General features: G+C 38.8%; 1 protein-coding gene across 1 annotated transcript; it reads right to left on the bottom strand.

Annotated features, from left to right (window-relative positions):
• Positions 1 to 9,822: 9,822 nt before the first annotated feature.
• LOC143021536 (solute carrier family 35 member G1-like) lies at positions 9,823 to 10,848 on the bottom strand. Its single transcript, XM_076179136.1, has one exon. It carries the CDS (start codon positions 10,846 to 10,848, stop codon positions 9,823 to 9,825), a length of 1,026 nt encoding a protein of 341 aa, XP_076035251.1.
• Positions 10,849 to 20,000: the final 9,152 nt, after the last annotated feature.

Here is a 20,000-nt window from a genome sequence, read left to right as displayed (position 1 = left end):
TCATATAACGGTGCGGGCTATAGTCAGAAAAATACGGTACTTACCAAACAGGTGCCTTGTGCACGCACACCTGGTTACACAGGTGCTATTCCTGCGCCATATGTTTTACCTTCAGCTTCTCTCTTTTCTTCTTCCTCTTGTATTTTTCTAATTTTCTTCTCCTTTTCCTCTTCCTTCTTCTCTGATGATCTTATTGAACTTCTTAGTCTCTTCCTGTCTATCTGTTGACGAGCTTTCAAGGAAGAGTCTTCCATTGCCGTTGCAAGTGCAATAGCCCCATGGTAAATGTGATGACACTCCTGTAGACACCATACATCATTCTTTGTAAGGAGAAGAATTTAGTTTTTGGAAGTTCGTTCCATATAACACTGTGGAGAGATTCATTTGAGTTTTGAGTGTCCCCCTTGCACTTCTCTAATAGTTCTGATGTTGCAATTCTCTGGTAAATGGGTAGAATCTTCGCAACTACATCCTCTCTCAGGTAAGTTTTCATATTCTTTTTGTGAGGTGGGATTTTCTGGTTCCACAAACATTACACTTCGCCTCAAAATAGCTTGTCATCCCTATCTGCTTATCTTCTTTCACAAGCATCTTCCTCCCACACAGCGAGCAATTTCTTGAACCCACTGTATTAGGTTGTCTTTGTCAATGATGACATAATTTCTGTCATTCCCCTGTTGCACATCAGCAACAGGAATGTTTTCAAGTTTAAATTTACTACGAGAAAGTGTCGAAAAAGTAGTCACGATTTATCAGTTCACCAGATGTTGAGGGGAGTGAGGTCTCCTCCGGTTCGTGTTGCCTCACGATGTCCATTTTTTCTAATTTCTTTTTTCTACGTACCTCAATCATTTTCTTTATTTTCTGCTTTGCAGTAAGCTTTTTGTTTTTTAATCTATCCATTTTGATATAATTTCTTTGTAACAACTTTGCGCGAGAGAATATGAACGAACATGTTGGGAGGGAAAAAGTAAAGCACTTCACTTATTCACACAATTAGGGTAACTGATTGCTTCATAAATAAGCCAATAAGCAACTCATCCTACAATCGTACGTCTAGCAGCCTTGTAGACCAGTATACGGCACTCGACTTGAAGGAATAGACGTCAAAGCAAGAAAAAATGAAACGTTTATTCCTTCTACGGAAGTGTTAAATCCCCATACGCTAGTTAAAGGGATACGCCATTGTGCCCTTTAAACCGTCGTATATGTCTGCTTTGGCAAAAAAATTCTACCGCAATAGTTTCATATTACTTTAAGGTGCATAAATCACGTAAAAAAAAAATACATTTTTTGAAAATATTTTGCCTATTTTATTGTGGAGCCTCCCCTTAAGAATATTCACAGAAACATGATACCAGATCAACTTTGCCATATTTGATGCCCCTTTTCACGTATATCAAGAGACCTCTACCTTCATTACCCATGACATTAATTTCTTCCATCTCGTATCCTTCAATGTTATATTCTTCAAGATCTCTTCGATATCTGAAGTGCTTAGGTTTAACTTCAGAGAGGGCAATAATGTTAGGCTTGTCACTTAAGGTATCAAGTAATGACCTTAATTCTAAAATCTTATCAAAAGTATATACATCCACATTTGTAAATATAACACTAAACTTTCTATTTACATAATTTACATTCCCAGCATATGACATACCTGGGCTGATTTCTACTCTGGCCGTGGTCTCTGATCTTCCACCTTGACAACCCTTCAGTTTCAGGGTGAGCCTCTGACCACATGCTTCCCCTCCCCCTGGTCCGTTAAGTTTTTTGCCTTCTTCAACAATTCTTTATCCATTTCTCTCTCTCTCCTGGTTAAATCATAGGATACCCTAAAAATCTTCAGGTTGTCGTCCTTGCCCAAATCCTTTATGTTTCTAAATACATTATTTCTCGCTTCTGAGTCAGTCAGTACAGTCAGTATCGGGCGATCTCGACCAGCTACTCTTTTTCCAAGCCTAATCACTTTTACCATCTTATCCTCACGAACCTTACATGTATTCAGAATTTTTTTGACAATATGTCTGTCATGATTAATTCTTTCCTGGAACATATTTCAATTACTTTCTTGGACATTGTACACCACTCTCTGGAAAGACGCAGAGTGCGGGGTGATCTAATAGAAGTGTTCAAGTGGATCAATGGCTATAACAAGGGTGATGCAAACAAGGCCATCATAATAAAACAACAGGGCAGGACTCGCAGTAATAGGTATAAACTGGACAAATTTAGATTTAAGAAGGAAATAGGCAAGAATTGGTTTACTAATAGGGTGGTCGATTAATGGAATAAATTTAGTAACCATGTAGTAAGCGCTGAAACTATCAGTTGTTTTAAGAAACTATTAGACAACTTTATGGATGGGGATGACAGGTGGTGATGGATACGGAGCTGCCTAGTGTAGGCCTTATGGTCTCTTGCAGTCTCCTTTATTCTTATGTTTTTATGTACTATGTTGTTTTCTCTCATTTTCATATTATTTAGTTCTTGCAAAACTGTAGTCATATCCATTACCTCCTGTTTACTCTGAGATGCCGACAAATTCCCCCCACTTGCCCTTTGTACCACATTTACTTCTTTGGTACTTAAGTCCCTCATTTCCAGTATACTGATTTCAGCTTTCACCATTTGTGAGCAGAGTTTCCTTGTCTTTTTCCATATGTTCAATAGTATCTACTGCTTTAGCCCCCAGAACTGCCACTCTACCAGTAACATTGTTAAAATCATCTTTATTCATTTTAACTGCTTCACGTATCTCCCTAACCTCTTCCTGCAGTAGATCTTGTTTCTCGATTAAGTCTGCTTGCATCTTCTCCAATTTCTCTATATGTGATCTTAATTTTGCACACCCTTTCTTACAGGAGACACAGTGCCATGTAAACTGGGATCCTGCCTCTTCTTCTACCATAAATCGATAAACCTCATCAGGTATCCTCTCGCATTTGGCATGATACCAAGTTACACAAATATCACATAACAGTGCCTTATCATCATCTCTTACCAGCGTACAGCATCTCACACAGCAATCACTTGCATTATCATCACTCCTTCCCTCTGTCGAAGTTTCAGCTGTTGTTGTTTTACTTACTTTTCGTCTACCTCCACCAGGGGCAGAGTCGATCTGTTTACTTGCCATATTTTGCGGGATCACCAGTAATATGCAAGTTTAGAGTTTACCTCGTGCTTAAATATGACTCTAATAAGCTTTTGCTGGCTGGAGATGATACTGTGTAGCAGCAAAACAACGTTGATATCACCGACCAATGCTTCTCACCTTTATCTGACGAGCTTTACGCTTTATTATATATTTACCTCTGTCTTCTGGCTCAATGGTATTTTTGAGTCTTGAATATACAAATTCTTGAGCCTTGTAAAACTGAGGTTGTTACTTGATTAGTTGCTACTTGCTGTCCAAAGAGATTAAAATTAATATGGAAAAAGCCAATAGCAACGATTTCAAGGTAGATAATAAGGTGAATAAATTAAACATCTTTAACCAAAATACAATGTCCCCTGCTTATAAAACAGATGAAAAAGTACTGAAAGACATAATTATTTATTACCGCAATCCTAGAACTTCGTCTCTTGTTATGAAAAATAATATGACTGCCAGTAAAGAGAAATTAAAACAAAACCACGTTGTGTATAAGTACTCATGCAATCTTAACAAAGACGGTGTGCTTTGCAACGAAGAGTACATAGGCCACACAAAGCAAACATTATCACAAAGGCTGACATTTCACATGCAAAACGGCGCTATCAAAAATCACATTACAAAAACACATAACACTCTCATATCACGAGACCAACTAAACGAAAACACAGTCATAATTTCAAAGACCAAAGATAAAAGAAAACTGAAATGTCTGGAAGCAGTTTTGATAAGAAACCATATGCCAAACATTAACATCCAGCGAAACATGTGCGGACATTTGGAACTTTCAGGGCACCCCGCCCGTCCGGAAGGGTGAATTCACAGCGATGTGCATACGTATATTGCATAGGTATGCACATCTAGTGAATGTATGAGTGGGCGTGGCCAAGGCCACACACACTCATACATTGAATCACCCCCCCCTTTTTTTCAATTTATTACACCAATTTCACATCTTAACTGACTACACTTAACATCAGGAAGGGTGCATTCACCGGGATGTGCATACGTATATCACATGCGTATGCACATCTTGTGAGTGTATGAGTGTCTGTGGTTGGGCCCACACACACTCATAAATCAAATCATCCTCCAAACGGGCTCACATTGAAAGCCCGTGGGAGCTTCACTCTCAAATTTAACAGAACAGAACAGGGGCACCTCGCGTCATGCAACGAAGATGACGAGTCCGGTAACATTCTTGAACCACCATCTCTCCTAGTATTCCATCTGTTGTATTTTTTGTATTTATAAGCATGTATGTAGCTTTAAAAATAAAATTTACCAGAAGATGCGTAAGGTATAGGCGAAACGTCGTAATGTTCTAGTTTTCATATCCACAATGGACTCGATCGGAAATATTATTTATCACTTACCAAGTTCTAAGGGAATACTTAGAAGAATCGAAAGTGTTAAGAAAAAGATCACGACCCATATTAGTGTAGCCCACGTGATAAAGAAAAAGTCATATTTACTCTGTGATAGGTAATAGAAAATGTCTCGATGAAAACCTGCTCCCTAAATTCACTAATATATACATATATATATATATATATATATATATATATATATATAAATATATATATATATATATATATATATATATATATATATATATATTTCTAGGGGGGGAACAACATCACTTACGTATTCTAATCTAGGTTGGATCAGGATTTGTAATCGTTTTCATAATATCTGTGCATATTACCTGCAATGTGGAGGGAGCTACGCATACTGGGTCCTGTCTATTTTTCTCTAACCTACCTAGTTTTGAATTCCCTCGTGGTTTAGCTCGGACTATATCGCATTCTAAGCTAGCTGGCTATATATATATATATATATATATATATATATATATATATATATATATATATATATATATATATATATATATATATATATATATATATATATATATACATACATACATATACCAAGGCTTTTTCCCCCTTTCAAGGGAGGTAGCCAAAAAGGGAAAGGCACAAAAACACTCCCACCCATTTCATCCCTAAATACACACCCCCTCCCACCCTCCCTCTCATCTGAGCACCTCCTGGATGACGGGTCATCCCTGCACCTTGCCCACCGCCCTGGGTCAGAAGCAGTGTCGCAAGACACAGCACATCCACAGCAAGGCCGCTTCATTTAATCGGCGACCCCCCCTCTCCGTCCCCCCTTGCATATAAGGAGAGGACGGGGAGAAATCCCTTCGGGCTGCGTCAAACTTTGCTTACACATACTACCTCACCCCCCCCCCCGCCCATTCCTCCTCATGCAATCACAACATCATCCATATACAACCATTCTCCACTCACCTCTGTCTTCCGTCCTCTCCCTTCCTTCCTCAACAGACATTCCCCTCTTCCCCAAAGCCCCCTTCACCCCATCCATCCACCTCATCCTAGGACGTCCCCTCATGTTCACTCCCTCCACATCTGCCTTCCATACCTCTTTTACTAGTCTTTCTTCACTCATTCTTTTCATGTGTCCAAACCATCCCAATATTCTTTCATCAACCCTATCTCCCAGCTCCTTTTTCACCCCTGTTCTCCTCCTCACCTCCTCATTTCTCACTCTATCCAGCCTAGTAACCCCCACCATACTTCTCAGACACCTCATCTCAAACACATTCAAACTCCTTCTCTCTTCTTCTCTTATGTTCCACGTTTCTGCCCCATACAGTGCTGTTGGCACAATCACTCCTTCATACAGTCTCCTCTTCGCATCCATTCCTAAATGTCTATTCCTCATTACACTCTTTAATCCACCAAGGCATTTACTCGCTTCTCTCAATCTACATTCTACCTCCACCTTCACTCCACCTTTTCCTGCTACACTTGCACCCAAGTATCTAAAACTATCCACTTCCTCCAGTCGCTCTCCCTTAATGTTCACTTCCAGTCTACTGCCACTTTCACCCCTTGTACATCTCATCACCTTACTTTTACCCACATTTATCTTTAGCTTTCTTCTATCACATACTCTCCCAAACTCTGCCACCAGCTTCCTCAATCCCTCCTCCGACCCTGCCACAAGCGCAGTGTCGTCCGCAAACAACAGCTGGCTCACCTCCCACTTTTCTCCATTTTCTTTAACCATCTCCAATCCCTGACCCACTACCCTTGCATTCACCTCTCGCACCACCCCATCCATGTATAAGTTGAACAGCCAGGGCGACATAACGCATCCTTGACGAAGTCTCACCTTTACCTCAAACCATTCACTCTCTCCATTTCCAATCCTGACACAAGCTCTACTACTTTCATAAAAACTCTTGACAGCTCCCAAAAGCTTTCCTCCTATCCCATAAATCTGCATAACCTCCCACAGTGCCTTTCTGTCTACCCTATCATAAGCCTTTTCCAGATCCATAAAAGCCCAAAAAACATCCTTCCCCTTTCCTATAGCTTTCTCACATATCTGTCTTATCACAAAGATCTGATCTACACAACCTCTACCTGTCCTAAATCCACACTTTTCCTCACCAATTACTCCTTCTGTTCCTCTCCTAATCCTCTCAATCAAGATCCTCCCATAAGCCTTCCCAACTACACTTAACAAGCTAATCCCTCTGAAACTACTACATTCACACTTGTCCCCTTTTCCCTTGTAAAGAGGAACTATACAGGCACTCCTCCAGTCCTCCGGTACTCTACCCTCTCTCCACCAAACATTAAATAACCTCACCAACCAGTCCACCATCACTTGACCTCCCTTTTTCAGACATTCTGCATGGCATCCATCCAGACCAGGTGGCTTACCTGCTTTCATCATCTTAACAACTGCCCTCACCTCATCCTTCCTTATTTCACCTCCATTCTCCTCACTCATCACTCTCATTTTCTTCGCATTTCCCACTGCAGCTATCTTTCCTTCCCTATCCTCCTTCACATTTAGCAACTCCCTAAAGTATTCTGCCCATCTTCCCCTTACTGCCATCTCTTCCATTATCATCTCTCCGTCTGCACCTTTTACCTTTTCTTCCCTACTTGATTCGCCTCCTCTTCCTCTCTTTATTTCTTTCCAAAACATCTTTTTATTACTTTCAAAATTTTCTGTCATCCTCTCACCCCATTTCCCATCTGCTCTCCTCTTTGCAACCTTTACCTTTTGCTTTACTTCTCTTTTCTTTTCTTTGTACCTCTCATATGACTCCCTCGTCCTCTTTTGTAACCAATCTGTGAATGCTCGCTTCTTCTCTTCTACAACCTTCTTTGTTTCCTCATCCCACCATTCACTACCCTTTCTCCTATTTCCCCCTGTCCTTCTTGTTCCACACACCATCCTTGCACACTTTATGACTCCCTCCTTGAACCATCCCCATTCCTCCTCCACACCCATCTCTACTCCATCCTTTACTCCCTCCCACTCCTCCTTCAGCTTCTTTCCGTACTCCTTCTCCTTTTCATTCAAGGAGTTCACTCTAAGAACCTCCCTACCTTTTGTCCCTTTCCTCTTTCTCCATCTATCCTCCACTCTCAACTTACCTTCCACCAAAAAATTATCTGATATTACCCCACCCTCTCCCCTTAGCACATGTACATCCTTAACTCTTCCTATCATAATCCATTAGCGCTCTATCTACCACCCTTCCCTCCACCACCCTCTCCCATGTGTACTTATCTTGACTTTCTTCCGAAACACTGTATTTGCTATCATCAACTCTCTTTCTAGACACATTTCCACCATCAACTCTACACTACGATTCTTTCCTGGAACTCCACACTTCCCAACCACTCCATCGATTGGACCATTTCCCACCCTAGCATTAAGGTCTCCCAGTACTATTACATTGACATTTCTTCCTAAACCCTCTATGCACTCATTTAAATCTATCCAAAAGGCCTCCCTTTCTTCTACACTCTTCTCACTGCCAGGCCCATATGCACTTACAAAGACCCACATCTCCTTTCCCAGTTTCACCTTCATCCACATTATCCTTGAGGAAACCTCCTTCCACTCCACTACCTGTTTACCTATCTCCTCACTAGAATAGCCACCCCTTCCCTCCCTCGCCCTCTCTTCACTCCTGATAACCTCCTACTTACACTCGCAAACTTACACTCACCCTTCCCTTTCAACTTAGTTTCACTCAAAGCCAACACATCCATCTTTCTTCTCACAAACATACTACCTATCTCTTCCCTTTTACTCTCATCTGTACCACATCCACGCACATTAAAAGACCCAAACCTTAGGGTGCTGGTCCGAGGCCCTCCAGCACCCCTTATGCCTTCACTTTTATTTTTAGGAGATATGCCCCGTGGGGCTACAGGGAGAAGGATGCCTAGTCCCAATCCCCGTCCCTTTCTTCTCGCCTCTTACGATCCAAGTGGGAGTACTTGGTGGCAGTATTCTTTTCCCCCACCACAGGGAATTCCCCCATCACAGAAAGAGAATACTCAGAGAAATGGTACAGGACAGCAACAAGGTGTTGGGGGACAGCATAACGGAGGGACAGTCGTAGTATAAAAGTGTCATCATTTCTCTATGAACAGAGTTTTCTTCTATCATAGACAAAATGATGTGTGGCTCTGGTCCGTAGGGGCGCCCCATATAGACCCTAAAGTATCGACTGCATGCTACTTTGCCACAATAACAAGCAGCCAATACCCCAGACGGGTATACACATATATATATATACACACATATATATATACACATATATACATATATATATATATATATATATATATATATATGCAATGCAGACCACTTGGAAAAAAAAACTAACGAAGCAAGTGGTCTACTTTGCATGAGTGAACACACGTACCCGTGTTCTTATTAGCATATATATATATATATATATATATATATATATATATATATATATATATATATATATATATATATATATATATATATATATATATATATATATGATCCTCTTCTGTTTGGTCCCATGACCAAGAGATATTTTCTGTCATTTTCATTTACTTCCTTTAGCCACAAAAACACTACTATACAGTATGTGTTTGTACTTACCTAACTGCATTTACTTTAGTGCAATATACAAGAAAGGAGCAACGCTCGAGAGATCCCGTCAACTATTCTCCAGTTATTTTACCTAGCTTTAAATTCATGTACGGTTCCAACTTAGTCTATATCCTTATTTCCAAGTAACCATACTAGTGTAGCCCACGTGATAAAGAAAAAGTCATATTTACTCTATGAACAGTTACTAGTGTCGCATGCACATCATCTGGGAAGTGTGTAATGTAGAATCACCAAGAAATGATACATGGATAAAATATGTAAAAAAAATTACCTTCCAATAACAACCATGCCTTTGCCATTTTATTTATGATAATTTACAACGGAGATGACACTGTCACAATTAAATAAATAGTACAATATATTAAAGAAGTTGGCTAACCTAAAGTTCCTTCACCCCTAAGGAGGTGTCTTGGAAATTAATAAAATTATGAAGAAAAAAAAACTAAACGAAATAAAAATGTGCCACCCAGTACAGAAGTTCGTGCAAATTACATTTTTCTAGATCGTCACTGGCAAGTTCGAATAATGAAAATTATTTACAAGAAAGTTCTTATTCCCATAATATCTCTGTCGAAAACGCTTCTCTTAGTGCTTTGGCAGATGCTACCTGATATAACCGCCAGTTTTGTCTCCGCGCTGGAAACACGAGCCATTTTATTTTATTTTTTTCAAAGGGTTACAATTCCAAGTGATCTTCTCAAAGGAGAATCTTCAGGGAGTGTCATAAGCCATTTCTGTATTGCCAAAAGTACCACAGACAGCATAATGAATATCCCTCCGAAGATGCTGAGAACGGAAGGGAGGTTATGCTGGAATGCAATCTGCCACATGTACGCCAAAAGTATATCAACGGTTCTTACCAGGGCTATAGGTCCTGCATACTCTCGCTGCAGGGATCGAGTGAGTAGGAGTTGACCTCCGAAACTGAGGCCTCCTACTACAAGAAAAATGTACCGCTCATTACCACACTGTGGCATGCAAGCTTGCGGAATCCACACCAAAGTCGTGATAGTTGTGACCACCACACCTATCAAGGAGAAAATGGTCAAAGTCACTGAGAAGTGAACTTCTCTGAGTCTACGTAGGATGATCATAGCCATACCCTGAGCGAAAACACCCGCAATCGCCGATCCTAAACCACAGTAGTACATATTTGTATTTGGTTTGTTTTGGGAGACATAATACGGATGGCTTATTAAAAACATCCCTATGATGGTGGTGAGGACAAGGAAAATGTTAAAGCGTTTTAAAGGCTCCCTGTAAATTGCCCAAGCGAGGAACACCACAACAACAGGAGATGCCATGCCAATAACACATACATCGGCCAGTGGGAGGTACCGAAATGCATTGAAGTACAGGAGAACCCCAGCAGTACCTAAGCAACCGTGTAATAACAAAAGCATCCAAGAGTGCCTAGAAGGTACCAGACTAGCCTTGCCAGATGCTGCACTTACCATAATCGGCAGGGACGGTAGCAAGGTTCCTATAAATCTTAGCAAACCAAATTCCATGGGGCTGATGTCTTTCACCAATCTTACGAACAGAAAAGTCACCGAGAGAAAAACAGAACAAAACAGAGCCATGATTATACCACTATGGGCTTGCAAAATGTGCTCTTCACCTTTTCCATGTTCTTTATCTTCATCCCTCACATCCTCCGAGAAGCTGTCACTTTTCTTGCATCTGGCAGTCATGCTTTATTTCTGAGCCGAAAGTCTTGTCAGATGGTGTGTAGTTATGCAGTACTTATCAGAATTGTCATTTACAACGTTGCACAGCTTTAAACCTGTTTGATATCACTCGCTGTATTGCTTCCCTGCCATGCATGAAAAATACCCTATATTACCTGGTTGGTTTTAGTTCACCTGAAATTAACGAAGTGTTGTTACAACATTTATATATTCTTTATTTTTGTATGTACCTCAATGTTACATTTCTTTCAATTGTTTAAAAAGTATATGTACATTCCATAAACTTGTAAAAAAAAAATGCTTTGAATCCCTTCCTATGATTCAGCTACACATACATGTTAGTTCGATTTTATCATAAACAAATATTTCATTAAATTTGATTATAATGAAACTGAACCAACCTCTGCATTTAGAATAAATATGGGCTCCAATAGCTTTGTCTGAATCTGCAATTGTTTTGGCGAAGCTCTATGTTGCTATGGCAAGGCAGACGAGAACAATTGACAGGTAAATTTTCATGGAAATCGTTATGACGTCATGTCGTGCATTACTAAGCGCAGTATTCCATATGATATATATATATATATATATATATATATATATATATATATATATATATATATATATATATATATATATACACATATATATATATATATATCATATATATATCATTATATATATATATATTATATACATATATATATATATATATATAATATATATATATATATATATATATATCATATATATACATATATATTATATATTATATATATATTATATATTATATATACTATATATATATATATATATATATATATATATATCATATATATACATATATATATATATATATATATATATATCATTATATATATATGTGTATATATATATATATATATCATATATATATATATGTGTGTATATATATATATATATATATATATATATATTATATATATATAATATATATATATATTATATATAATATATATATATATATGTATATATAATATATATATTATATATATACATATATATATAATATATATATATATTATATATAATATATATATGTAAATATATATGTATATATATTATATATATGTTATATATATTACAAAGGCAAAGGCAAAGCATGCCGACAGGAGACCTTTTGATCCATATCTAGGTCGGATGAAAAAAAAAAAAAAAAAAAAAAAAAAAAAAAAAAAAAATCATATTAATAATAAATTAAAACTATAACAATGTAAATAACAATTAAAATACATAAATAAATGCATTGGTATAGTTGAATAACAAACAAACAGGTAAATAGTAATTGATAATAAATTGACATATAACTAATAATAAATGAAAATCAGACAGACAAATTATAACAACAAAAACAAATAATATAACATAAATTATAATAATTACAGCATCTTACTTAGGTATTTATCTAAATGATTCTTAAAGCTTCGAACTGAACTACATTGCACTACCTGTGCAGGAAGTTTATTCCATTCATTAACTACACGGTTGGCAAAGTTGTTTCTACCTACTTCCAAATTGAATCTATTTCCGGACAGTTTGAGACCATTGTTTCTTGTCTGATTCTCATTCTATGTGAAAATTTGGTCACTTTTGATGTTGTCAATTCCCTTTAAAATCTTAAAGACCTGTATCAAGTCACCTCTGAGTCTACGCTTTTTTAGGGAAAACAGATTCATGTGCTTAAGTCGATTTTCGTATGATTTATTTTTGATATTTGGAATCAGTTTTGTGGCTCGCCGTTGTACTTTTTCCAGTCTGTCAATGTCTTTAATGAGATTCGGTGACCATACGGAAACAGCATATTCCAAATGTGGACGAACTAACGATTTATATAGCTTGTTAATGAGTGATGGACTTTTGAAATCAAAAGATCGCGCAATCAATCCCAGAATCTTATTTGCTTTCTCAGAGGCTGAAATACACTGCTTGGATGATTTGAGGTCGTTACTGATAATTACGCCGAGATCTTTTTCACTATCCACTTTTGTTAACGAATTTCCAAATAACTTGTAATCGTACTTACTGTTATTTTTACCTATGTGCATTACCTTGCATTTACTTGTATTAAATTTCATTAGCCACTTTTCAGACCATTGCTGTAATTTATCTAAATCTTCTTGAATATCTAATTGGTTTGAGTGATCATTTGCCACTCCGCACAGTTTTGTATCATCAGCAAATTTGGAAACAGTAGATTTTAGTCCATGGTCTATATCATTTATATATACTATGAATAGAAGTGGCCCAAGAACGGAACCCTGAGGAACTCCACTTGCAACACTTTTCCATCCAGAAGTTTTTCCATTTAAAACAACTCTCTGTTTTCGACCTTTCAACCAATTACTAGTCCAACCTAATAGGCTACCACTTATTCCATGCAAAGCTAATTTAGCAAGTAGTCTTTCGTGTGGGACGGTATCAAAAGCTTTTGCAAAGTCTAGATATATTAAATCTATATTGTTTCTTTTGTCATAATTCGAGACAACTGTGTTGTAGAATTCGAGTAAGTTAGTCACGCAAGAACGTTTCCGTCTGAAACCATGTTGGCTATCATTTATCAAACGGTTACTTTCTAAATGATATTCGATAGCATCTCTGATGATAGTTTCCATTATTTTTCCTACGATCGAAGTCAAACTAATAGGCCTATAGTTATTTGGTTTCTTTTTGTCACCTTTTTTGAATATGGGAGTAACGTTAGCTAGCTTCCATTCTCTTGGGACATCTCCGGATATGATGGATTTCTTGAAAATAATTTCTAATGGAACAACAATCTCATTTTTCATTTCCTTTAAGATTCTTGGATGCCAACCGTCAGGCCCTGGTGTTTTATTAACTTTGAGTTTGTCTATACACCTTTTAATTGTTTCTTTTGTTATATTTACCGTAGTGAGTAAGTTTACCCCAGACTTTTCACAGGTTTCAGTTTGGAATTCACTTTGAGGTGTTTCGTTTACGAATACCGAGCTAAAATAATTGTTTAAGAGATTACACATTCCTTCATTTGAATATTCAAGTTGACCGTCAGCAGATAATAGTGGACCAATGTGATTCCTAACAACCTTTTTATCTCTAATGTAACTATAGAATTCTTTGGGATTCTCTTTGGATTTCTCAGCGATGTTCATTTCGTATTGTCGTTTTCTTTTTCTTATTGTCTTTTTTAAATCTCTCTGTATTGATACATAACTTTCATAGTCATTAGATGCACCCGAGCACTTATATTTCTTATAAGCCTGTCTCTTTTTAGCAATACTTTTTTCAGTTTCTTTGTCGAGCCACTTTGGGCGAGCCTGATTTGGGGGGACGTCTGTCCTTAAAAGGAATGTAAGTTTGAATCATCTTAGTGAGCGTATTTTGAAATATTTCCCACATCTGATCTACAGGTCTTTCGTTTAATTTTGCCTCCCAATCTGTAAGCTGAAGCTCCTGACGTAGTTCTATGAACTGAGCTTTACTGAAATCGGGTATTTTAGAAGCACAAGTATCTATTCTAAAATTGTTTAGGAGTTTGAATCTGACTAAGTTGTGATCGCTATTTGCAACAGATTCACCGACTTCTACATCAGTTGCCATGCTTTCGCGGCTAGTGATCAATAAATCGAGTAAGTTTCCATATCTTGTGGGCTCTTTTACATGCTGAATTAAGTAATTGTCACCAAGAAAATCAATCAAGCGACTACCTATATGGCCATGTTCAAGGGTCATCCAATCAATGTCAGTAAAATTTAAATCACCCATTATCAATAAATCCCGGTTATTATATAATATATATGTATATATATATAATATATATATATATATATATATATATATATAATGTATATATATATATATATATTATATATATATATAATGTATATATATATATATATATATATATTATATATATATATATATTATATATATTATATATATATATATATTATATATATATAATGTATATAATGTATATATATATATATTATATATATATATATAATATATATATATTATATATTTTTATATATTATATATATATTTTTATATATATATATATATATATATATATATTATAGCCTAGTTGGTAAGTCACAGTCGCACTTGTCATGAGGATGCCAGGTTCGAGTCCTGGGCAGTACCACATTTCAATTAGAATTAAAGTGCATTGTGGTTGTTGAAATATATATATATATATATATATATATATATATATATATATATATGTGTGTGTGTGTGTGTGTGTCGTGATGACAACTATTACCCTCCCGAATGAGAGCTCAGGACTATATGACCGATCTATGGGTAATGCTGTGATGTGACACGCACACACAACACCCCGCCCACGAGAGTAGGAGTAACGACTCGCAGCGCAGCAATACTGAAATTATATCAGCCATGGGCGGGATTCGAACTCTGACCGCTGTATTAATAGCTGCAGACGTTACCATTGCACCGTCAACTCATATGTATAAATGAGTATGTGTGTGTGTCTGTAACAGCGATTTTTTAACCTACTCGATATGGTATCAATAAAACTTTAAAAGTAATGCTCTATTATTCCAATGGACAGTAAATTAGTGAGAACAACATAAGAAAACTTAGCATTCAGTTCAATATTGAATTGACCTTTGAAGAACATATACACTATGTTACGAAGACTGCAAACCAGCAGACGGGCTGGTTTTTACGCACTTTCGGAACTCGACAGCCAGAATACTTAACTTCTGGAAGTCGCTCGTGCTTTCGAAACTTGAATATGTCTGTCAACTATGGTCACCAAATAAAATCTGCAACACTGAACAACTTGAACAAATTCATAGGGTGTTCATTCGAAAACTAAATGCTGGAACATATCAAGATTATTGGACTAGACTGAAAACTCTGGAACTACTCAATGCATCGCTGAAGAGCGCGGTATGCCATTATTTATATGTGGAAAAACTGAGAGGCAAGTGCCCAACGCCTACTGCTGAGACCTCCATGAATATCAGGGAAGAGTATCATCCAACTGACGGAAGAACCTGCAGCAGAGGAAATACCCGAAGTAAAGATGTCTCTCAATGAATTAGGTCCCCCACGCAAACATTTTCACCCGAGTGACTCAAACTGTTGAACTGCTTAGCAAGAAGAATCAGGGATTTGATCAGGTGTAGCACTTAAGTCTTCAAAAAAGCTTTAGAAAAGTTCCTGAAAAGGGTCCAAATGAACTACCTATTTATCACGCACATGCACCTCGGGCAGCTGACGACAATATACCAGCCCAGCTGATCTATCTCAATAGGGAAGCACGAAAAAAAAATCAAATTTGGCCTCGACAATGGACGTCTAAACGTTGACAAGGCAAAACAAGTATAGGGGAATTTATATATCAATGACAAGACCTATAACAGCTAAAGTAATGCACTCTTATCACAAAAAGAATAAATATATTCAATTTTACATTAGACCAGGTTTTGTTTCGAAATATTAAATGCTACATTTGTATTTAACATGAGTATTGAAAATGCGTTTAAATAAAGACACCGTCTCGAGCAAGCAGAGCACGAAGCGGTAATTTTCCTAGTGAAGTATTGCGCAACACAAATACAAAGATGCAGTGTGGCAATAGCTGTCACATCCTCTGCTACTTTCAAAGGAAAATTTTGCTCAAAATCAAAGAGCACATTGACACGATTGGAAATATTATGACTGCATTATCTATTTCCATACAATTTCTAATTGCCATCGTTCCTAATGTACTTGATATCTCACACGAAAAGTGAAACAGTCTTTGAAAATGCCTATGCCACACGAACAATATCACGCCCACAAGCGTAGACATACGTTTTCTTCTACTAAAATCAAGTTAATTTCCGACTTTCCCTCAAACTATATCTCATTTCAATTTACCCCCCATTAAGTTTTGCATCTTTCTGCCTTTCTCTGCGACTGTCCTATCCCATTCACCACTTTTGTTCATATATATATATATATATATTATATATATATATATATATATATATATATATATATATATATATATATATATATATATATATACATATATGTATATTTGGATGATGGAGAACATAAACACAGGGGAAGGCTCGGAACCCCTGTGTTTATGTTCTCCATCATCCAAATAATTTGTCTAAAATACTTATCAATATATATATATATATATATGTATATATATATATATATATATATACGTGTATGTATGTGTGTGTGTGTGTGTATGTGTGTGTGTGTGTGTGTGTGTGTGTGTGTGTGTGTGTGTGTGTGTGTGTGTGTGTGTGTGTGTGTGTGTGTGTCGCGCGTGTCAACACTAGCCGCTGTGGGCTACTGTGAGAAGAATGTTGGCGAGTTCGTCTCCTTTATTTGTACGGTAAAACTTAGCCGATTGTATTTGTGACTACTCACCGTGTGAATAGTCACCCGTGGTGTGTAAGTACATAATTACACTGTATTAGGTTATGTCGGGTCAAGCAGGGTGTAACAGGGTTGCTGCATAAGAAGGGGACTTTATGCGGGCGAGAAATTCCTTGACGGTGATTTTTTCGTTTTATTAAGAATATGATCTGGCGATTACAAGTTGGGGAGATTTCGTACAATTAGGTACCTGATCTAACACTCCTCGTGCCGGGTCTCAACTTCGGCACTGCCTCCTGCCAGGTACGTGACCTGGGGAGTCCTTCCGGCCAGGTCGGTGACGTGTTAATTATCAATTATAGGAATGAGTGTTAGTTCTGTTATATAGGGGTAAGTTGTATGGTTGGTGGGTGTGGTTAGATATGGTGTATATATTACGTTCTGGTAATGTAATTGGGGTAGGTATGAGAAAGGTAGGTAACATTAGTCACCTTGTGTTGTGACATTGTGGTGGGCATCCTGTTATGATCTTACGTAGGTGTTTGAGATGGGGAAATATGTGAATTCTGCAAGACTAGAGGTCCTGCCAAAGACGAGTACCATGTTGCATGTGTGTGGATCACGTGCGTGGTTGATGGTTAGTGGCGGTTACAAAGGTCGCACTGTCATAGGCAGGTGTGCGTGGCTAGCGCATCAGGTATAGTCGGGTGGGCGAGACAACGTGCGCCCCACATGTGGTTGTCGTTGTTTGTACAATACTTTCCTCTTAAAATGGCCTTGGCTTAAGAGGGCATTCCGCATGCGAGGAGATAGCCACTGACCACCTTCGCTGGAGGCATGTTGAGGTTGCCCCAGACGGCTCGATGAACGTTGGGCGTAGTAATGTCTAGCGTTGATGGCGGTGGTCGTGGTTGATTGCAATGCGGTTTGCAGTGGAGTCGAGATGAGCCATCTCTGCTGGAGACATGATTAGACTGCTCCAGATGGCGTCGGTGAGCGTTAGGCGTGGAGATGTCGAACGTCGATGGCGGTGGCTGTGGCTGATTGCGATGCGGTTTGGAGGGACGTCGAGGCGGGAGTTGTTGTGCAGACTAGACGGCTGTTGGTGACGTTGACTAGTAACCTGTAATGAATGGGAAAGTCAGCACTGAGAAGAGGCATCCTGATGTCTGCCAGGATGAAGCTCCTGGAGTCGTGGCGATATGCAGGCCTGCTGAGCGTCAGATCGCGGTGGTGGGGATGGTCCGACGCCGTTGTTGTTCTTGGCGCTTGTTGGCTGGCGATGCTGCTGCGGTGATGGTTTCGTCCTTGACGTTGCCAAGGATGGATCGGACGGGCAGGAGCCGCAACAACCACATCTGACGGAGCTTGTCGATGCTCCTGCTGGTTCCGTCGGCTGTGGGTAGGAGGCGGGCGATGTAAAGCATTTCGACGTATGCTGCGCTTGATTTAATATTCCCCAGTGGCTGTTGGGAAAGTTGGAACGGTGGTGGGGGCGGCAGCAACGAGACAGGTCCATGGTCCTCACTCGGGTCATCAGTGTAGCCGCTGTGGGCTACGGTGAGAAGTGTTGGTGAGTTCGTCTCCTTTATTTGTACGGTAAAACTGAACTGATTGTACATGTGGTCGGGAGCCGATATATATACATCACGTGAGTAATCACCCGTGGTGCGTAATTACATAATTGCACTGGATTAGGTTATGTTGGGTCAAGCAGGGTTGCACTGTCATAGGCAGGTGTGCATGAATAGCGCGTCAGGTCTAGTCGCGTGGGCGAGACGACGTGCGTTCCACGCCATGTGGTTGTCGTGGTCTGTACAAGAGCAAGGCACCTCTTCCTTATATATATATATATATATATATATATATACACATATACCAAAGGCTTCTTCCCCTTACACCGGGGGGGGGGTAGCCAAAAAGAAAAAGGCATAAAAACCACTCCCACCCATTCCATTTCCTATATATTCCACTCCCCTCCCTCCCTCTTATCTTGGCACCTCCTGGATGATGGGCCATCCCTGCATACTGGTCTAGCATTCAAATTCCGCACTCCTCTCCAATTCCCAGCAGTGACTGTCACCTGCCCCAACAGTCCCCAAAGCACATAAAGCAAAGGTGACAACAGCTTTGGTCACAGCCACACGCTTCCTGGCATATGCTCCTCGCCTTCATTGTGTTCTTATAGACTATTCTTCCCCCATGTCTCTGTATGTACTACTAGGGAGTTTGATATGTTGTTTCATTGGTCATCCTTGTGCTCTACCACCCTTTTTCTTAACCCACCTTCCCGCTACGATGCTTCGCCTTTTTGTACTGTACAGGACACTCACCACGTGGCACACTGTATACTACCCTGTCCTTATTAAAATTCCTTCTTTCACTAATTCTTTAATTTCTCCCCTTCCCCCAACAGGCCTCTGCACACCACAGCCCTCCCTGCGGCTTCTTCCTCATCCAAGAAGGTGAGGAGCCTACACCAGGAGGCGCCTAGGGAAAGCGGAAGTCATTTTTGCCCTATGCGCTTTGAAGACTGTTTGGGCAGGTGACAGTCGCTGCTGGGAATTGAAGAGAAGTGTGAGATTCCAATCCACAAATAAGAGACGATGCCAGCACACTTCTGATACATATCCTGAAATAGCAACATATCTACTCAAACAGCACTGACTACACCAAATCCTGAGGGACAAAACGCTACCTTCTCTAGCCTCTCCCTACAGAAAACCAAACTATAGCCTTGACTGATCAAACCAACATATGAAATACAAGATAACACATCAGCG

Source organism: Oratosquilla oratoria, chromosome 42, assembly GCF_046742065.1.
Source record: "Oratosquilla oratoria isolate Oo_2021 chromosome 42, ASM4674206v1, whole genome shotgun sequence".
NCBI lineage: Eukaryota > Metazoa > Arthropoda > Malacostraca > Stomatopoda > Squillidae > Oratosquilla > Oratosquilla oratoria.
Note: the sequence above shows the minus strand (reverse complement) of the source record. Positions and strands in the feature narration are given on the sequence as shown.